Here is a 17,240-nt window from a genome sequence, read left to right as displayed (position 1 = left end):
GTGTAAGGACTGTGGCCTGGTGACACTGGCTTATCACTCTGCAAGACAGGGCCTCTGAATGGCAAGACTTTATAGGACATGGCAGCCCCACTTTTATTCTTGAGAGCACGGAAGAGAAGAAGCCTCTGAGTGAACTGCTCTAGGGGCAGACCATGAGTCACGCTCAGACCCGCGAACGTGCGCACAGGAATGCATCGGGGAGCGGAAGTCGGCACTGCTGAGGGCTGCCGTTAGCTTCATACTCACACAGCCACAACCACTCACTCTCTTCAGACACAAGTGCTGTACACAAAGAAAATGGAGCGGGACTTGGGGTCAGCTCCCAATCCCTGACCCTCTGGAAGAGTCTGTCAGCTGTCCAATTACTTCACCGCAGGTGGCAAGTGCTCCGACTCCTGTTCTCAGGTTAGCTCCGCTGATGGTGTGCTCCCTACCAAGGAGTCTAGAGAAGTGAGAAAAGCTATCCCAAGACATTCCTGGAATCAGAGCACCACTCCCACCTTGGAATTCACTGGCACAGTACAGGGTCAAAGAGCCCGTGTGGCCTGCTGGGCTCCAGGGCAGGGCACCTGGGAGCAAGTCTCATTATCCCTCTCTCCCGTCGCAGCAGGAAGCACAGACCTCAAAGGAGTGCTCCCCAACTGGCGGATCTGGTTCCTTCACTCCAGCGTGGAATGCTAATGGCTCCCCTAAGTCCTAGTTTATGCAGAATTTCTTGGGCTCATTTGACTCCCCCATTGGCTACTGTGTTAGAGATTTCAGTTATAGGAGGTTTCACTGAATGGCCCAACTTTATCCTTTTCAATAATTAAATTTACAGACCTTTGACTTAGTTCATTTTTCAACATAAAACTTACATACTGACACTTCCTAAATATTAAAACCATTCTCCCTCAAAGGTACTGCATATTCGGTTCACAGCCATCTTCCCCGTGTCCCACTAACAGTCAAGGCTGGTGCTTGCTCCTGATTAGTTCTAGGTTTTGAGCAGCATTTGTTGGGGAACTGTGTGATCATCAGGAATTCGTGGCATGTTCAGGGAAGAAAGTAAAGTCAGTGTCATGAATACCATGTCATTTTGCTATGCATCTGGTTCCATTAACACTCAGGTGCTCAGCCAGGGCTGCTGCCTCTTCCTAATCATGCATGAACCTGAAGGACAGGACTTGTCAAAGAAACTCTTAGAAACAGCGTTTTGCTGGGAGCAGTGGCTCATACACCTGTAATCCCAGCACTTTGGGAGGCCAAGGCGGGCAGATCATGAGGTCAGGTGTTCAAAACCAGCCTGGCCAACATGGTGAAACCCCACCTCTACTAAAAATACAAAAATTAGCCGGGCACGGTGGTGGGCACCTGTAGTCTCAGCTACTTGAGAGGCTGAGGCAGGAGAATCGCTTGAACCTGGGAGGCAGAGGTTGCAGTGAGCCAAGATCATGCCACTGTACTCCAGCCTGGGTGACAGAGTGAGGCTCTGTCTCAAAAAAAAAAAAGAAACAGTGTTTCTTCTGACAGCCACATTGACAGGCTAACAGAGCTTAGACTGTGCAACCTTTTGCTGCCTTGGGCCCGGGAGTCCCACCTCAGACATACTGTTTACAGGTTGCTCAGCCAGGAAGCAAGTTCCCCCGAGAGCTGCTCAGACACCAGCAGGAAGGCAAGCCTTGCAGTACAAAAGAACGGTCCAAAGCTCCTTCACTGGAACAGGTGAGCCATGTGCTCGGCTTTTCACCAGGAGGCCTATGCCTGCTGAGCCGCTGTCAGGGCGGGTAAACTTTAAACATCCAAGAGGCTGTGTAAATGATCCCTTCCTGCCACTCGGCTGAAGTTTAGGGCCCTGGATCTGTCACTTCAGCAGACCATGAAAATAAATGTCAACTCGGCAAATTTCTTTCAAGAAAATGAAAGACTCTATTAAGGACTAGAAGGAATCGAGGAACGTGACAGGGGCATCTCACAGAAGTCAATGAGGTGTGGACACAAACATTCAGAACTAAGAACTTTAGGCAGGAGGTGGTGAAGAAAAATCAATCTTCAATTCCGCTATGTCGACGGAGGGTTACAACTTTGGGAAAGTATCAGAAAAATGACAATCAAATCCCAGGGTATCCAAAGAGTTTTGAGATTGTCAAGGCTCCTAGGAAATGGCAATGGCTCACTTTAGTATTGGCCCCTTCAAGAGTCCAGCTCATAACTCCCAGTCCCCAACTCTGAGCTCCGAGCTGGTGGTCCTGGGCTGACTGATGACCCACAAGGGCTGCGGAAAAGCTCAGAACACGAGGAGAGAGGCAAATAACAGCCAATCAGGAGGAAGCAGAAAGAAATCCTTGGGGGCCTTATAGAAGAATCTTCTAAATTCAGTTGTTTTCTAAAGATGAACTAATTTATTTATTTATTTATTTTTGAGACAGAGTCTCGCTCTGTTGCCCAGGCTGGAGTGCAGTGGCCGGATCTCAACTCACTGCAAGGTCCGCCTCCCGGGTTTACGCCATTCTCCCGCCTCAGCCTCCCGAGTAGCTGGGACTACAGGCACCCGCCACGTTGCCCGGCTAGTTTTTTGTATTTTTTAGTAGAGACGGGGTTTCACCGTGTTAGCCAGGATGGTCTCGATCTCCTGAACTCATGATCCGCTCGTCTCGGCCTCCCAAAGTGCTGGGATTACAGGCTTGAGCCACCGCGCCCGGCCAAGATGAACTAATTTAAAAATAAGAACCAAACTTACTCAACCCCAGCCTATTCCTCCTATCAGTCTTAAATTTTCCCCTTAGAAATCCAAAAAGGACTGCATCAAAGTTCTGCTATGTGAGCAGCATTTTTCAGCAGCGAGCCACGCGGTCACACACATAGCTGTGGGAGCTCCCTCTAACGATGTCCACTCATTCCAGCGATACGATCCCACCCAGCACACCCTCCTCGAGTGCGGCCCTCACAGGAAGGAACCTCCGCAGAAGGTCTGCTGGATGACGCTGTGGGCTCAGAAGTCCCCAGGTGCCCAAACAGCTGATAGGAGAGTCTTTGCCAGGAGGGGAGGGAGGAGGCAAGACGCCAAGGAAAGTGTGATGTGTTGCCCAGTGGTGGACACTGCCTAGTCAGATGAGCTCCCCGTGCTCTACCTGGAATGAAACAAACCTACCTGGCACATACTAGCTTTTAGACAGAGGCCTCTTAGGCAGATTCTCCTTCTTTGGATGAATCTCAAATTCTGCAAATCACGTATCCCATATGCAGGTCTTTCCTTGCCCCTTTGAACAGTATTTTAGACCAACCCCTAGCTAATGAGCTGTCACACTAGATCATGCCTGCCTGCATCTGTTCCAAGGTTGCTGATTAAACAGCTCTAGGGAAAAGAAACCATTATCCCGTTCAGTGCAAACCTCAAGTGATTATCTTGGTGCAGCATGACTTGCCTTGGATAAATAGCACAGATGCGAAGCAAGCTGTCTGCTCCAGAAAATCACCCCCCATGGGTGGTGCACCCTGGTGTTCTGATTCACTAGAAAGGTACCCTTGTGGTCTGAAGGCTCTTTCAAAGGGCCCAATGCCCTCAAGTACATCCCTCAGAATGGAAGGACACAGCTCCACCTCCGGGATAAGAACAATAACCCAAAAAGCAAGCTGACAGGCCCATGTCTAGTCACACATAGACAACAGGCTCTGTTGTCTGAACATACACACTGCAGTGTTGGTACTAAAGAATTCTGCAGTGGTGGAAAGCATCAGATATGGGCAACAGGACTTCAGACAGAAGACTTTGGGATGTGAAGAAAAGTAAGAACATTTAAAAAGGAAGTATATGTACATTCATATGGTACAAGTGAATGTGTGAAGACAGCCAAAAAAAAAAAAAAACGTTAAAAAGCTAAGTGGGGACTAGCCTATCAGATACCACAATACAGTATAAAGTTACAGTAATTACAAGTTTGGTACTGGCATACAGATAGACAGACCAATGGAAGAGAACAGAGAGGTCAACAGGCCTAGATACACATATACACTTGGTATATTTCTAACATGTAGGAAAAAGATGAATTAAATGGCATAAAGATGACTCAAAATATGCCACATGCATATTCAACATAATGAGATGCCAGTCTTTACCAGTCAGAGTGACAAAGATGTTTTTACATATCTAATAATAAACTGTTGGTGTGGGTTAAGGGGAAACAAGCGCTTTTGTGGATTGTTCGTGGGAGAACAAATTTGTACAATTTCTATAGAGGGTGACTTGGCAATGCACATAACCTTCAATCAGTTCTAGCGACTTATCTACATACACTTACACCACACACAAAGAAGCATGCGCAGCAAATTTTCAAACCAGGCCGTGGGCCGCTAGTCAGTCTATGAAATAAATTTAGTGGATTACAACCAGAATTTTTAAAAAAATGAAACAGAACAGAATGAAATACAAAATCAGAGTGCGTTACATACAGTAAAGGTAGGTAAGACTTTATGAAACTTTTGTTATATTGTGAGGGCTGGGTGGTGATGTAAAATGAGTTTTTCTTACAGCAGACCCAGATTTTTAAAAAGGTTTGAAAGCCACCTCATATCAGCATTATTTATAATAACTAAAGATTGGAAGCAACCTAAAAGTCAACCAGCAGGGGACTACTTAAATAAGTGAGTCCATCCATGGTACATAGTTACGGGTAAGATGAGGCAGCTCTAAACCTGTTGCCATAAAACAATCTCGAAGGTGTATTATCTTTTTTTTTTGGAGACGGAGTCTCGCTCTGTTGCCCAGGCTGGAGTCCAGTGGCTGGATCTCAGCTCACTGCAAGCTCTGCCTCCCGGGTTTACACCATTCTCCGGCCTCAGCCTCCCGAGTAGCTGGGACTACAGATGCCTGCCACCTCGCCCGGCTAGTTTTTTTTTTTTTTTTTTTAGTAGAGACGGGGTTTCACCGTGTTAGCCAAGATGGTCTCGATCTCCTGACCTCGTGATCCACCCGTCTCGGCCTCCCAAAGTGCTGGGATTACAGGCTTAAGCCACCGCGCCCAGCCTCGAAGGTGTATTATCACACAGGAGAAGCACGATGCAGAACAGCCTGGAGCATGCATCATTTGTGTGCCTTTTTGAATATAAACATCCATATAAACATCTATATACCATCCATCTATGTCCAGGTAACTCTGGAAGGAACTAGTAACAGTGCTTGCCTCTGCGCAGGAAAAGTGAATTAGGAGACGACTACTTTTTACCGTAATTCATCTTGTTCTTTCGAATTTTTATAACCACATGCAGACATTACATACTATTAAAAAAAATATAGACTGGGCGCAGTGGCTCATGCCTGTAATCCCAGCATTTTGGGAGGCCAAGGAGGGCAGACTGCTTGAGCTCAAGAGTTTGACACTAACCTGGGCAACATGGCGAGACCCTGTCTTTACTGAACATACAAAAACGGCTGGGCATGGTGGCTCATGCCTGTAATCTCAGCACTCTGGGATGCTGAGGCAGGTGGATCACCTGAGGTCAAGAGTTCGAGATCAGCCTGACCAACATGGTGAAACCCTGTCTCTACTAAAAATACAAAATTATCTAGGCGTGGTGGCGTATGCCTGTAATCCCAGCTACTTGGAGTCTGAGGCAGGAGAAATGCCTGAACCCAGGAGGCAGAGGTTGCAGTGAGCCAAGATCGCACTATTGCACTCCAGCCTGGGCAATGAGAGCGAAAATGCCATCTCAAAACAAACAAACAAACAACAGCTGGGTGTGGTGGTGTGCGCCTGTGGTCCCAACTACTGAGGAGGCTAAGGTGGGAGGATCACTTGAGCACAGGAAGCAGAGGTTGCAGTGAGCCAAGTTCGCACCATTGTATTCCAGCCTGGGTGACAAAGCAAGACTCCATCTCAAAACAAAAACAAAAACAAAAACAAAAACAAAAACAAAACAACTGAAAACAAACATACACCATCCGGACCACACCAATCCATCTATCTACACTGTACCTCAACTACAGCCTGGTGCAATAGACTAGACTGTGGGATCCAAGCCTATTCCATCAATGTCTCACTACATTGATATCGGCAAGATCTCTTTATGCCTCCCTTTCTTTAATGCAAAGATGCAGGTATTACAGCGATATCTCAGTCAATGTTAACTCCTCCCTTCTCTTTATGGACTCTGAAGGACTATTTATATGAAGACCACAAAATCATATACGCCATCTCCCTTACAACAATACGCTTTGGGTTTGGTAAGCTGTGGGTCTGATCCCGGTTTTCACTGAAAACTGTATGTGTATATGCACATATGTCCACACACCTCTCCATGAATGTGTTCATCTGCAGGAAGAAGCCCACATGCCAGGCTTCTGTGGGGGAGGGGATATTAAAGTGGTCTTTCGCTCTGGGAAAGCGAATCTATTATTTGAATTTTTCTAATTGAGGATGATTACTATCATTATAAAATATTCTTTTTTAAGGAAGAATCTTATTGTAAAAAGTGTGTCCAAAACCCAACAGATATTCCTCCTATTTTAAGTAACTTGCTAACAACAAAACTCTAGCAAGACAATAAAAGAATCATACTGGGCCCAGGAACTTGTAATATCACAGAACCGATCCTCAATAAAGGGTCTTCATAAGGCTAATGGAATGACTCCTACTGTTTACTTGAAAGATTCTTTAAACATCTTCTTGGTTGAGCTTTCCTGCAATAATTTATTAATCCGACACCAGGACCTCTGGGTTCCCCTGCCCCGGGCCCATCAGCCCCCCTGCCAAGGGTCCCCTACCTTGCCATCAGAAGCAGTGTTGATCCTGTAATGGTACACCCTCCCTTCATATCTCAGCGAGATGGACCTCTGGCCAGGACTGCTCTCACTCTCCCGCACCAAGAAGCTGCCATTGATCCCGCTGCTCAGCAGATATTCAGCGGCATTGCGGGACACAGGCCCATGGTACCAGGAGTGTTTCTCCAGACTGTTGACTGGCGTGATGTAGTTGCTTGGGACCCAGCCTTGGCCATTTTTGGTTTGGGCTTCACACCATTCCCCATTGTGATTATAGCCTAAGACCCGGAGCTTTTCACCTTAGAAGAAAGGAACCAAATCAGACATATCAGCTCTGGAAACCAGCTTCATTCTTTTTCATTGATTCTTGTGTAACTACTAAAGATTTCCAAATTCCTAAATACCAATTTCATTTTAACAAGTCCACTTAAAGATATGCATTTATAAGTGTATGAGAATACACATTTATATCTGAAGCTTCCTGTTCGTACAGAACAGACAGGTAAGTATATAGCCTCAGTTTTTATAATCAATTATGTTTATTCAAGTGCTCGGTTCCTAATATAAGACAACATTTTAGGGAAATAATGCTTTTTCTTAGGGGAAAAATTGCATTCAGTATTTTGTTCAGCTGTCCTTTTCAGTATAAAACATAGGGCAACTTTTGTTTTTGCTCAGGGCTATTGTACAAGAACTTCTCTAAGGAGAGGCGACTCCCTTAGAAACATGCAGTTGTTGTTTTGGATATCCCTGCATTCCAGATTTCAAAGCTGCTCCTTCAATGAGCAAAGGGTGGCAGGTCAAGCCGCAATTCCCAGATCTCTGTTTCCTGCAACCATCACTAGCTGCCCACAACCCTTTTACCTTTAGTTATGCTTAGAGTGTTATCTCCACTGGCCACAAAATCATACAGTGCAACGAAAAGGTTGGGGTCATTTTCACTGGGTCCAGCGAGAAGGTTTTCCTTGGAGTTCCAACGAGCGGCTTCACTCAGACCCTGAGGCTCAAAGTCAGATGCTACTGGCCGCTGAAGGGCTTCTGGAAGAGAAAGAGGGGAACAGAAAAAAGAAAAAGCAAGAGAAAATCAGGAGAAAAAATTAGTTTTATTCTCAAAAGCAAAAATATTTATGTTTTCAACATTATACATTCCTAATTTATTTCATTTATTAACATCTATACATACATACATACTATTATTATTAAGGTGGGTTTTCTTTTTTTTTTTTGAGATGGAGTCTAGCTCTGTCGCCCGGGCTGGAGTGCAGTGGCCAGATCTCAGCTCACTGCAAGCTCCGTCCCCCGGGTTTACGCCATTCTCCGGCCTCAGCCTCCCAAGTAGCTGGGACTACAGGCGCCCGCCACCTCGCCCGGCTAGTTTTTTTTGTATTTTTTAGTAGAGACGGGGTTTCACCGTGTTAGCCAGGATGGTCTTGATCTCCTGACCTCGTGATCCGCCCGTCTCGGCCTCCCAAAGTGCTGGGATTACAGGCTTGAGCCACCGCGCCCGGCCAAGGTGGTTTTTTAAAAAAAATCTTCCTTTACTAAATCTTGTGGAAAACATTAAGTATTTTCATTCCAAGGTGGTAATTATTGTTCCCCAATAGTTTGAGCTTTTAAAATTCATTGATTCAATATGAGTTTAGTCAAATTAAAACAGTCTATCCACATATGCGTTTGCCTTTGCTTAAAATATGCAGTGAAAGTTTCTTGTTTTAGCCGGGCACAGTGGCTCACGCCCGTAATCCCAGCACTTTGGGAGGCCAAGGTGGGCGGATCACCTGAGGTCAGGAGTTTGAGACCAACTTGATCAACATAGTGAAACCCCGTCTTCATTAGCCATACAAAAATTAGCTGGGCATGGTGGCACGTGCCTATAGTCCCAGCTACCCGTGAGGCTGAGGCAGGAGAACCGCTTGAACCCAGGAGGCAGAGGTTGCAGTGAGCAGAGATTGCGCCACTGCACTCCAGCCTGGGTAACGAGAAAGTCCGTCTTAAAATAAAAAGAAAGAAAGAAAGAAAGAAAGAAAAGAGGCCAGGCGTGGTGGCTCACGCCTGTCATCCCAGCACTTTTGGAGGCCGCGGTGGGTGGATCATGAGGTCAGGGGATCCAACATGGTGAAACTCCGTCTTTACTAAAAATACAAAAATTAGCCGGGCATGGTGGCAGGTGCCTGTAGTCCCAGCTACTTGGGAGGCTGAGGCAGGAGAACGGCTTGAACCCGAGAGGCGGAGGTTGCAGTGAGCTGAGATCGTGCCACTGCACTCCAGCCTGGGCGACAGAGTGAGACTCCATCTCAAAAAAAGAAAAAAAGAAAAAATAAATAAGAAAAATCAAATTGTGCAGAAGGGCTTAATATGAAAGATAAATACTTTCTATCCCAGTCCTCTCTGCTCCCAGAGGCAGAGCTGTTTTTTTGGTGATCACCCCCACCTCTCTTAAATATCAGTTAGATCACTGGAGCCCTATTTTCACCAACAGACACACACCTTCACTGCTTGTTCTTCCAGCTAGGACAGTGTCTCTGAAGGACTTACTTCACAAGACAAGGCTATTAACATCCTACCCGTCCTTCCAGCTTTCTTGCCCCCACGGCCACCCTCAAATATGATCTTCTGTACATTTTTTTTTTACCTTGTACAAATTATTATTACAGAATAGAAAAAACTGTTACTAAACTCTTCCATGTTTTGTCTGAAACAGATTCTAAAAGTTGGAAGTCAATCAACAGCTCTTAAATTAGAAAATGTGTGAATATTATTCATTACAGGGTCAAATAGGTTACTATTTGTTTCTGAAGTTTCTTCTTGTCTTTTTTAATTTTAACAGGGCTGAAACCCTCCAGAATTTTTTTGTGCTCAAGACAACGTGTAGACGGGTTCTTGCAAACCAGCAAATCAAATCACCTAAAGTAGATCTTAACAGTTTAAGAACATTGTGGAGTGAAATCCAAATTACTCATTTAAGGAGCTACAATTTAAAAATCACTAATTGGGCCGGGTACGGTGGCTCACGCCTATAACCTTAGAACACTGGGAGGCCGAGGCGGGCAGACTGCCTGAGCTCAGGAGTTCGAAACCAACATGGGTAACATGGTGAAATCCCATCGCTACTAAAATAGAAAAAACTAGCCAGGCATGGCGACAGGTGCCTGTAGTCCCAGCTACTCAGGAGGCTGAGGCAGGAGAATCGCTTGAGCCCAGGAGGCAGAGGGTGCAGTGAGCTGAGATCTCGTCTCTGCACTCTAGCCTGCAGACACAGTGAGACTTCGTCTCCAGCTGGGAGACAGAGTAAGACTCCATCTCAAAAAAATAAATAAATAAATAATAACAATAAAAATCATTAACTGAAGTAAACCATCAGGAACTGTTTCTCTGAAAGAGTAAATCCCAAATAATGTCATTATGATGTTTAGTAATTTTTATGATCTTAGATAGAGAGGCCTGGCGTGGTGGTTCAGGCCTGTAATCCCAGCACTTTGGGAGGCTAAGGTGGGCAGATTACCTGAGGTCAGGAGATCCAAGACAAGCCTGGCCAACATGGTGAAACCCCATCTCTACTAAAAATTAAAAAATTGGCCGGACGCGGTGGCTCAAGCCTGTAATCCCAGCACTTTGGGAGGCTGAGACGAGCAGATCACGAGGTCAGGAGATCGAGACCATCCTGGCTAACCCGGTGAAACCCCGTCTCTACTAAAAAAAAAATACAAACAACTAGCCGGGCGAAGTGGCGGGTGCCTGTAGTCCCAGCTACTCGGGAGGCTGAGGCAGGAGAATGGCGTAACCCGGGAGGCGGAGCTTGTAGTGAGCTGAGATCTGGCCACTGCACTCCAGCCTGGGCGACAGGGCGAGACTCCGTCTCAAAAAAAAAAAAAAAAAAAAAAAAAAAAAAAAAAATACAAAAATTAGCTGGGCAAAAATACAAAAATTAGTGGTGGGTGCCTGTAATCCCAGCTACTCAGGAGACTTGAGGCAGGAGAATTGCTTGAACCGGGGAGGTGAGGCTGCAGTGAGCTGAGATTGCGCCACTGCACTCCAGCCTGGGCAATGGAGTAAGACTCTGTCTCAAAAAACAAAAAAAAAAAAGAAAGAAAGAAAGAAAAAGAGAGAGGAACACTATAATTTGAAAAGAACTTAAAGATCTACCAGATGCTTGAGCCAAACACAAATAGTAACAAAATTATGTTTTAGTTTTCCTTCTCTATGGATTTAGAGGATCCTCACACATTCTTTCCTGGGTAATAACACCATCTCAGGGGTGGGCCTGATTCTGAATTCTCTTTAAAAAAAAAAAAAGAACCCACCTGAGAGACTAGCCTAAACTTCTGGAAATATGACCAGAGAACTTTCAGAAATGGATGTGCTCTAAAATATCTCTTTGGGATAAACCAACAGAACATAAATCATAAAGGTCTTCAAGTCTAGCTTCTGTACTACTAACTGAAGTCAACCTTCAGGAACTGTTTCTCTGAAAGGATAAGTCCCAAAATTACATTATTATAACATTTGGTAATTTTTCTGAATGGTGGGGGCAAAGATAATTTCAAGCAACAGAGTCTTGCAATACTGCCATCTCCTAGAGTGTGGAAGCAGCTTAGTCATACGTTAGGTCCCCTTTCTCGATTATTTACATTGGCTCTGAAAGTACACCTAGCGCCATCACTATTAGGGATTATCAATTTTATTAAAATATGTGATCCCCGAGGTCAGGAGATCGAGACCATCCTGTCTAACACAGTGAAACCCTGTTTCTACTAAAAATACAAAAAAATCAGTCAGGCATGAAGGCAGGCGCCTGTAGTCCCAGCTACTTGGGAGGCTGAGGCAGAATGGCGTGAACCCAGGAGGCGGAGCTTGCAGTGAGCCGAGATCGCACCATTGCACTCCAGACTGGGTGACACAGCGAGACTCCGTCTCAAAAAAAAAAAGAAAAAAAGTGATCCCCACCCCCATCTAGTGTACGCTGGTTTGGTAGTCTTGACTGAAGGGCTAAAGGTTGGTTTGGTAGTCTTGACTGTAGAGCTAAAGACTGCCCTTTGAAATGCAGGTATGTGGGGCTGCGCGTGGTGGCTCATGCCTGTTATCCCAGCACTTTGGGAGGCCAAGGCAGGCAGATCACCTGAGGTCAGGAGTTTGAGACCAGGCTGGCCAACATAGCGAAACCCTGTCTCTACCAAAAATACAAAAATTAGCTGGGTGTGGTGGTACACACCTATAGTCCCAACTACTCAGGATGTTGAGGCACGAGAATCGCTTGAACACAGGAGGCAGAGGTTGTAGTAAGCTGAGATCATGCCACTGCACTCCAGCCTGGGCAACAGAGTAAAGCTCTGTTACAAAAAATAAATGAACAGAATGAAATGTGGACATGTGATTAGAGCTTGATGTTTTCTTCTGTAAGTCCTCCCTATAATGAATGTATCAACTCACTTCCAGCTTCAATTTCCTACAGATGGAGGGAGAACTTAGAGCCATTCACTATGCATTCCCACTGTCGAAGCTTTCTAGATTTCTGTAATCCATTCCAATCATTTACAGTTGTCTTACACCTAACTCTGTAGTAATTTTTCAAAGTTATCTTCCTGGTCGAGCGTGGTGGCTCATGCCTGTAATCCCAGCACTTTGGGAGGCCGAGACAGGCGGATCACGAGGTCAGGAGATCAAGACCATCCTGGCTAACACAGTGAAACCCCATCTCTACTAAAAATACAAAAAATTAGCCGGTCATGGTGGTGGGCGCCTGTAGTCCCAGCTACTCGGGAGGCTGAGGCAGGAGAATGGCGTGAACCTGGGAGACGGAGCTTGCAGTGAGCCGAGATTGCACCACTGCACTCCAGCCTGGGCGACAGAGTGAGACTCCGTCTCAAGAGAAAAAAAAAAAAGTTATCTTCCTTTACTGAGTCTTTTTAAAGCATTCATCTTAATTTTCCTAGAAATAATTCCCTTTTCACACTTGGATTTCACTGGTTTCATATTAACCAAGTAATTACAACAACAGACGTATCTGAAAGAAACAGGCTTGGAAACAAACATGACTGGCTCTTGTGGACATGTGCAGCAGCGGACAGTGGTAGCGTGGCTACCCCATGGCACATGGGAACCATGGAGGCATGTTTTATAAGGAAGTGAAGAGTGCTGGTCAATTCAGCAAGTCAGTCAAGTGGAAGCCAGTTAAGAGCTTCCACTGTCATTATATTAGAAAAACTGTCAGGCAGAGCATTATTGACACACAAGGACTTTACATACCAACAAGAAAAAGCAAAATCCCTCCATTATGGAAAAAATGGGCAAAGCCATGAACCAGCAATTCACAAAAAATTTACATTATCATTAAAGGCCAGGCACGACGGCTCACACCTGTAATCCTACCACTTCGGGAGGCCAAGACCGGCAATCACTTGAGCTTAGGAGTTTGAGACCAGCCTGGCCAATATGGTGAAACCCCATCTCTAATAAAAATACAAAAATTAGCCGGGCATGGAGGCGCATGCCTGTAATCCAAGCTGCTAAGGAGCTGAAGCAGGAGAATCACCTGAACCCGGGAGGCGGAGGTTGCAGTGAGCCAGGGTCACGGCACTGCACTCTGCCTGGGCAACAGAGTGAGACATCATCTCAAAAACAAAACAAAACAAAACAAAATTACCATTAAACATGGAAAGTGTGTGAACTCTTGATAATAATCAAGGAAATGCAAATTCCTTGCCAAATTTACAGATACATCTTTTTGACACTGACGGCCAGTATGGGTAAGATTTCACAGAAACGGGCACTCCCACACAATGCTAGTAGTAGGTGTATAAATGGAGGGCAACTGGAATATGAACCAGAAGTCTATGAAGAATTTAATATCTGGTTTTTTTTCTTACCTCTAGGAATTTATCCTAAGTGATCAACAATTTCTATACACTACTTTTAAATAATAGCACAGAAAAGGGCAAGTACAAAATATCTATCAACACAGAATAAGTTAGTTTATGCTGCATCCATAAAATAGGATATATTTTAATAGCCACTCAAAATATTTTTGGAAAAAATATTCAAGTTTAAGAATATACAGTAATATATTAAGTGTTTATATTACAGTTCAGTATATAGGCAAGGTCCCAATTATGAAAAAATTGAAAGAAGACTAGGAGGAATTTCACCAAACTGTGAACAGTAGTTAACTCAGGGTGGTGGGATTTTAAGTGCTTTAAATTTTCTTTTTTCTTTTTTTTTTTCTTGAGACGGAGTCTCGCTCTTGTCACTCGGGCTAGAGTGCAATGGCGTGATCTCTGCTCACTGCAACCTCTGCCTTCCAGGTTCAAGCAATTCTCCTGCCTCAGCCTCCTGATTAGCTGGGATTACAGGCACCCGCCACCACACTTGGCTACTTTTTTTGTATTTTTAGTAGAGACGGGGTTTCACCATGTTGGCCAGGCTGGTCTTGAACTTCTGACCTCAGGTGATAAGCCCGCCTCAGCCTCCCAAAGTGCTGAGATTACAGGCGTGAGCCACTGCGCCTGGCCTTAAATTTTCTTTATACTTTTCTATATTACGGTATATTTCTCAAAATAAATGTGGATTGTTTTTATTACCAGAAAACAATGACAAACATAGAAAAACTTTAATAGAAGCCAACTAAAAAAAAAATTTTTTTTTTTTTTTTAGTTGGAGTCTCATTCCATCGCCAAGGCTGGAGTGCAGTGGTGCCATCTCGGCTCACTGCAACCTCCGGCTCTCAGGTTCACACGATTCTCCTGCCTCAGCCTCCTGAGTAGCTGGGATTACAGACGTGAGCCACTGCGCCTGGCTAATTTTTTTTTTTTTTTTGCATTTTTAGTAGAGACGGGGTTTTGCCATGTTGGTCAGGCTGGTCTTGAACTCCTGGCCTCAAGTGATGTACCCACCTCAGCCTCCCAAAGCGCTGGGATTACAGGTGTGAGCCACCGTGTCTGGCCCTAAACTTATATAACTGATAATTTAACATGAAAAAACATGCTGGGGAGGGAGGCTTCTCTCAGGCTGTCTTGAAAAGGCCCTTGTGTGCCTCCCTCTGGTGCGTCAACCTCGTGGCCATGAGCATACAACTTTGGCAGACCAGGCCCACACAGGAAATTAAACCGAAGTCATGAATACAGAAATGCTTTTCTTCTCAAATGCCATTTGACCTCTTCTATCAAACATTCTGACACATCTGGATTTGATCAAAGTTACATAATCGGGGAAGTGGCCTGGAAAACACCTGGAATAAGCAGAATGCAGATCCCCGCCCAGAGGTGGCCATCCACTTGAAGTGTGGGTTAAAGTGGGACGGTCCCAAACATGTCGACAGATGCTGCGAATGTTATGCAAGAGGATGAGGCCTTTGTTAGGAAGGAAAGGGCCTCCCACTGCTTTTTTGATTCAACAGGACATCAGGCGATCCAAGGCAGTCTCTCAACTTTCCTCTCCAGTTCTTGCTCTATTCCATAAATTAATGGCCAAAGCCCAAAGGGAAGTATTGCTCATGCATGCCTCCGGACCGAGACACTGAAGCGTAGCCACAGTCCAACACCAAAACCTTCCAGTCAATTCCCAATCCAGGCTGATGTCAAAATTGACTCACAGTGTATAAATGCCAAGTTACTTGCTTCATTTCACAGTGAACTATGCTCGTCAACCTTAAAAATGATCACAGCTTACAACGCCAAAGTTGCAGAAAGTACTTAAATCTTTCTTGCTTAAGACATGAACTTTCCACCGGTCCCTCTGTTAGGAAATGAGATCCCCTAAAGAAGCCCGAGCGCTTCATTCAAAAAAAGATGCCCCAAATAGTTCCCTTCTTCTGTTCTTTCAGAAGATCTTTTGGCTATTGTCTTGGGAAATAAATTTTAGCATCTGCTATTATTCTTACTTTTTTTAGTGAACACTTTCTGCAGCCTCCTTTCTGAGTCATACTTTAAATAGGTTTAAGATCTGGATCTTCAAAAGTGCCTCTCACTCCACTTAAAACCATATTGTTATTTTGTCATCATGTTAACAAAAAGGTTTCCACTCACCAACTAAACTCAGAAAAAGTCACTAATTAGCTAGCTGAGCACCAAGAACAGTGACATCTAAAAAATGCCTCAAACCTCTAAAAAGCACTGGCTCTGGCTATGAGAGTATAAAATCATTTGGAAATTTTGTAAGAAGCAGGCCACAGAATTCACTGGAACTGTGCATGATTAACTTGTTTAGACAGTATTCTAAGAAAATGGTTTGGGTCTTTAAAGTACAATTAAAAGATGGTTCTATATAAAAATAATCCTTTCTCAAAGCCGTGAGTCACTGATTAAAAATGTTGACAGAAGATTCTCGGACATGGCCCATCTGGCCTAGACTCCAGGGGCTGCTGGTGCTACGCCGGACACCAGCCAACAGTCAGGGAAGGGAAATGCCCGTGAACCCCAGCACCGGCTACTTCACAGCCCAACGGGGGACTTGACCTCCAGGAAAAACATCCCCAGGAAGCTTCCCACCTTCCTGCTGGCACTTGTGCCCAACATCATAGTTCCTACTAGAGTATAAGGCGGCCAGCTATGGAGCATTCATTACTGTTCACACTACGGGCTCTCCGGAAGGTTCTTGGAGATGGTTCAGTGTTGGGGGGATAGGAGATGGAGCATGTCAGACGTGACAAACGTTCCCTTTAATTTTGCTCACATTCAATTATTTAAACTTGTGCTGCTTTATTCATATTTCCTTTGTGGGTCCTTCACTATTATCCTCCAGTTCAAGGAATCTCTGTAATTTAAAAATCTATAAAACAGATCCTTCTAAAAGGAGGCTTCGTGTTTTATTTCATACTCCGTTCCAACAGATGAGATCATGCTCAGACTATTCTCAAGTTATTTTATAACAGTCTCACACAACTTTTCAAAATATGAGCTTAGAGGAAAAGTATTATTTCCCACATTTTGAGCTTGATGAAAGTCATTTTATCTATTTCTACATGGTCCTTTATTTTGTAAATTTACACCTTCACCCAGAGAAGTTAAAATTATTAAAACACACACACACACACACACATATACACACACACACAGAGACATACGTTTAACTGAACACAGCTTTTGTGTTGTCTTCAGACCCCAAAACACTGTGTCAGCTGCTAGGGTGCAGGGAGAGGCAGGGCAGTGGCGGAAAGACGTAAAGAACCAGCAGTAGCGCCTGCTCCTCGTGGGAGAAACACAGCTCCTGAAAACTTACAGACTCAACAGCAGAAGTCTAATGGAAGGCCAGCGCTGTCCTGTGGATGAATTTTTTTTTTTTTTTTTTTTTTAGATGGAGTTTCGCTCTTGTTGCCCAGGCTGGAGTGCAATGGTGCGATCTCGGCTCACTGCAACCTCCCCCTCCCAGGTTCAACTGATTCTCTTGCCTCAGCCTCCTGTGTAGCTGGGATTACAGCCGTCCACTACCACACCGGTCTAATTTTTAGTATTTTTTTTAGTAGAGATGGGGTCTCACCATGTTGGCCAGGCTGGTCTTGAATCTGAGTCACCTC

The 17,240-nt window shown here is 44.7% G+C and overlaps 1 protein-coding gene across 2 annotated transcripts in view; it reads right to left on the bottom strand.

Annotated features, from left to right (window-relative positions):
* ABL1 (ABL proto-oncogene 1, non-receptor tyrosine kinase) overlaps positions 1-17,240 on the bottom strand; it is a 182,938-nt gene that overhangs the window by 26,842 nt on the left and 138,856 nt on the right. For both annotated transcript variants that reach the window (XM_033194132.1, XM_033194142.1), the window contains exons 2-3: positions 7,601-7,774; positions 6,740-7,035 (exon numbers count right to left, since the gene is read on the bottom strand). In XM_033194132.1, the coding sequence (XP_033050023.1) occupies positions 6,740-7,035; positions 7,601-7,774 (470 nt within the window). The remainder of the gene's footprint in view (positions 1-6,739; positions 7,036-7,600; positions 7,775-17,240) is intronic.

The sequence above is a fragment of the Trachypithecus francoisi genome, unplaced genomic scaffold (genome assembly GCF_009764315.1).
Source record: "Trachypithecus francoisi isolate TF-2019V2 unplaced genomic scaffold, Tfra_2.0 Contig01585, whole genome shotgun sequence".
Taxonomy (NCBI): Eukaryota; Metazoa; Chordata; class Mammalia; order Primates; family Cercopithecidae; genus Trachypithecus; species Trachypithecus francoisi.
Note: the sequence above shows the minus strand (reverse complement) of the source record. Positions and strands in the feature narration are given on the sequence as shown.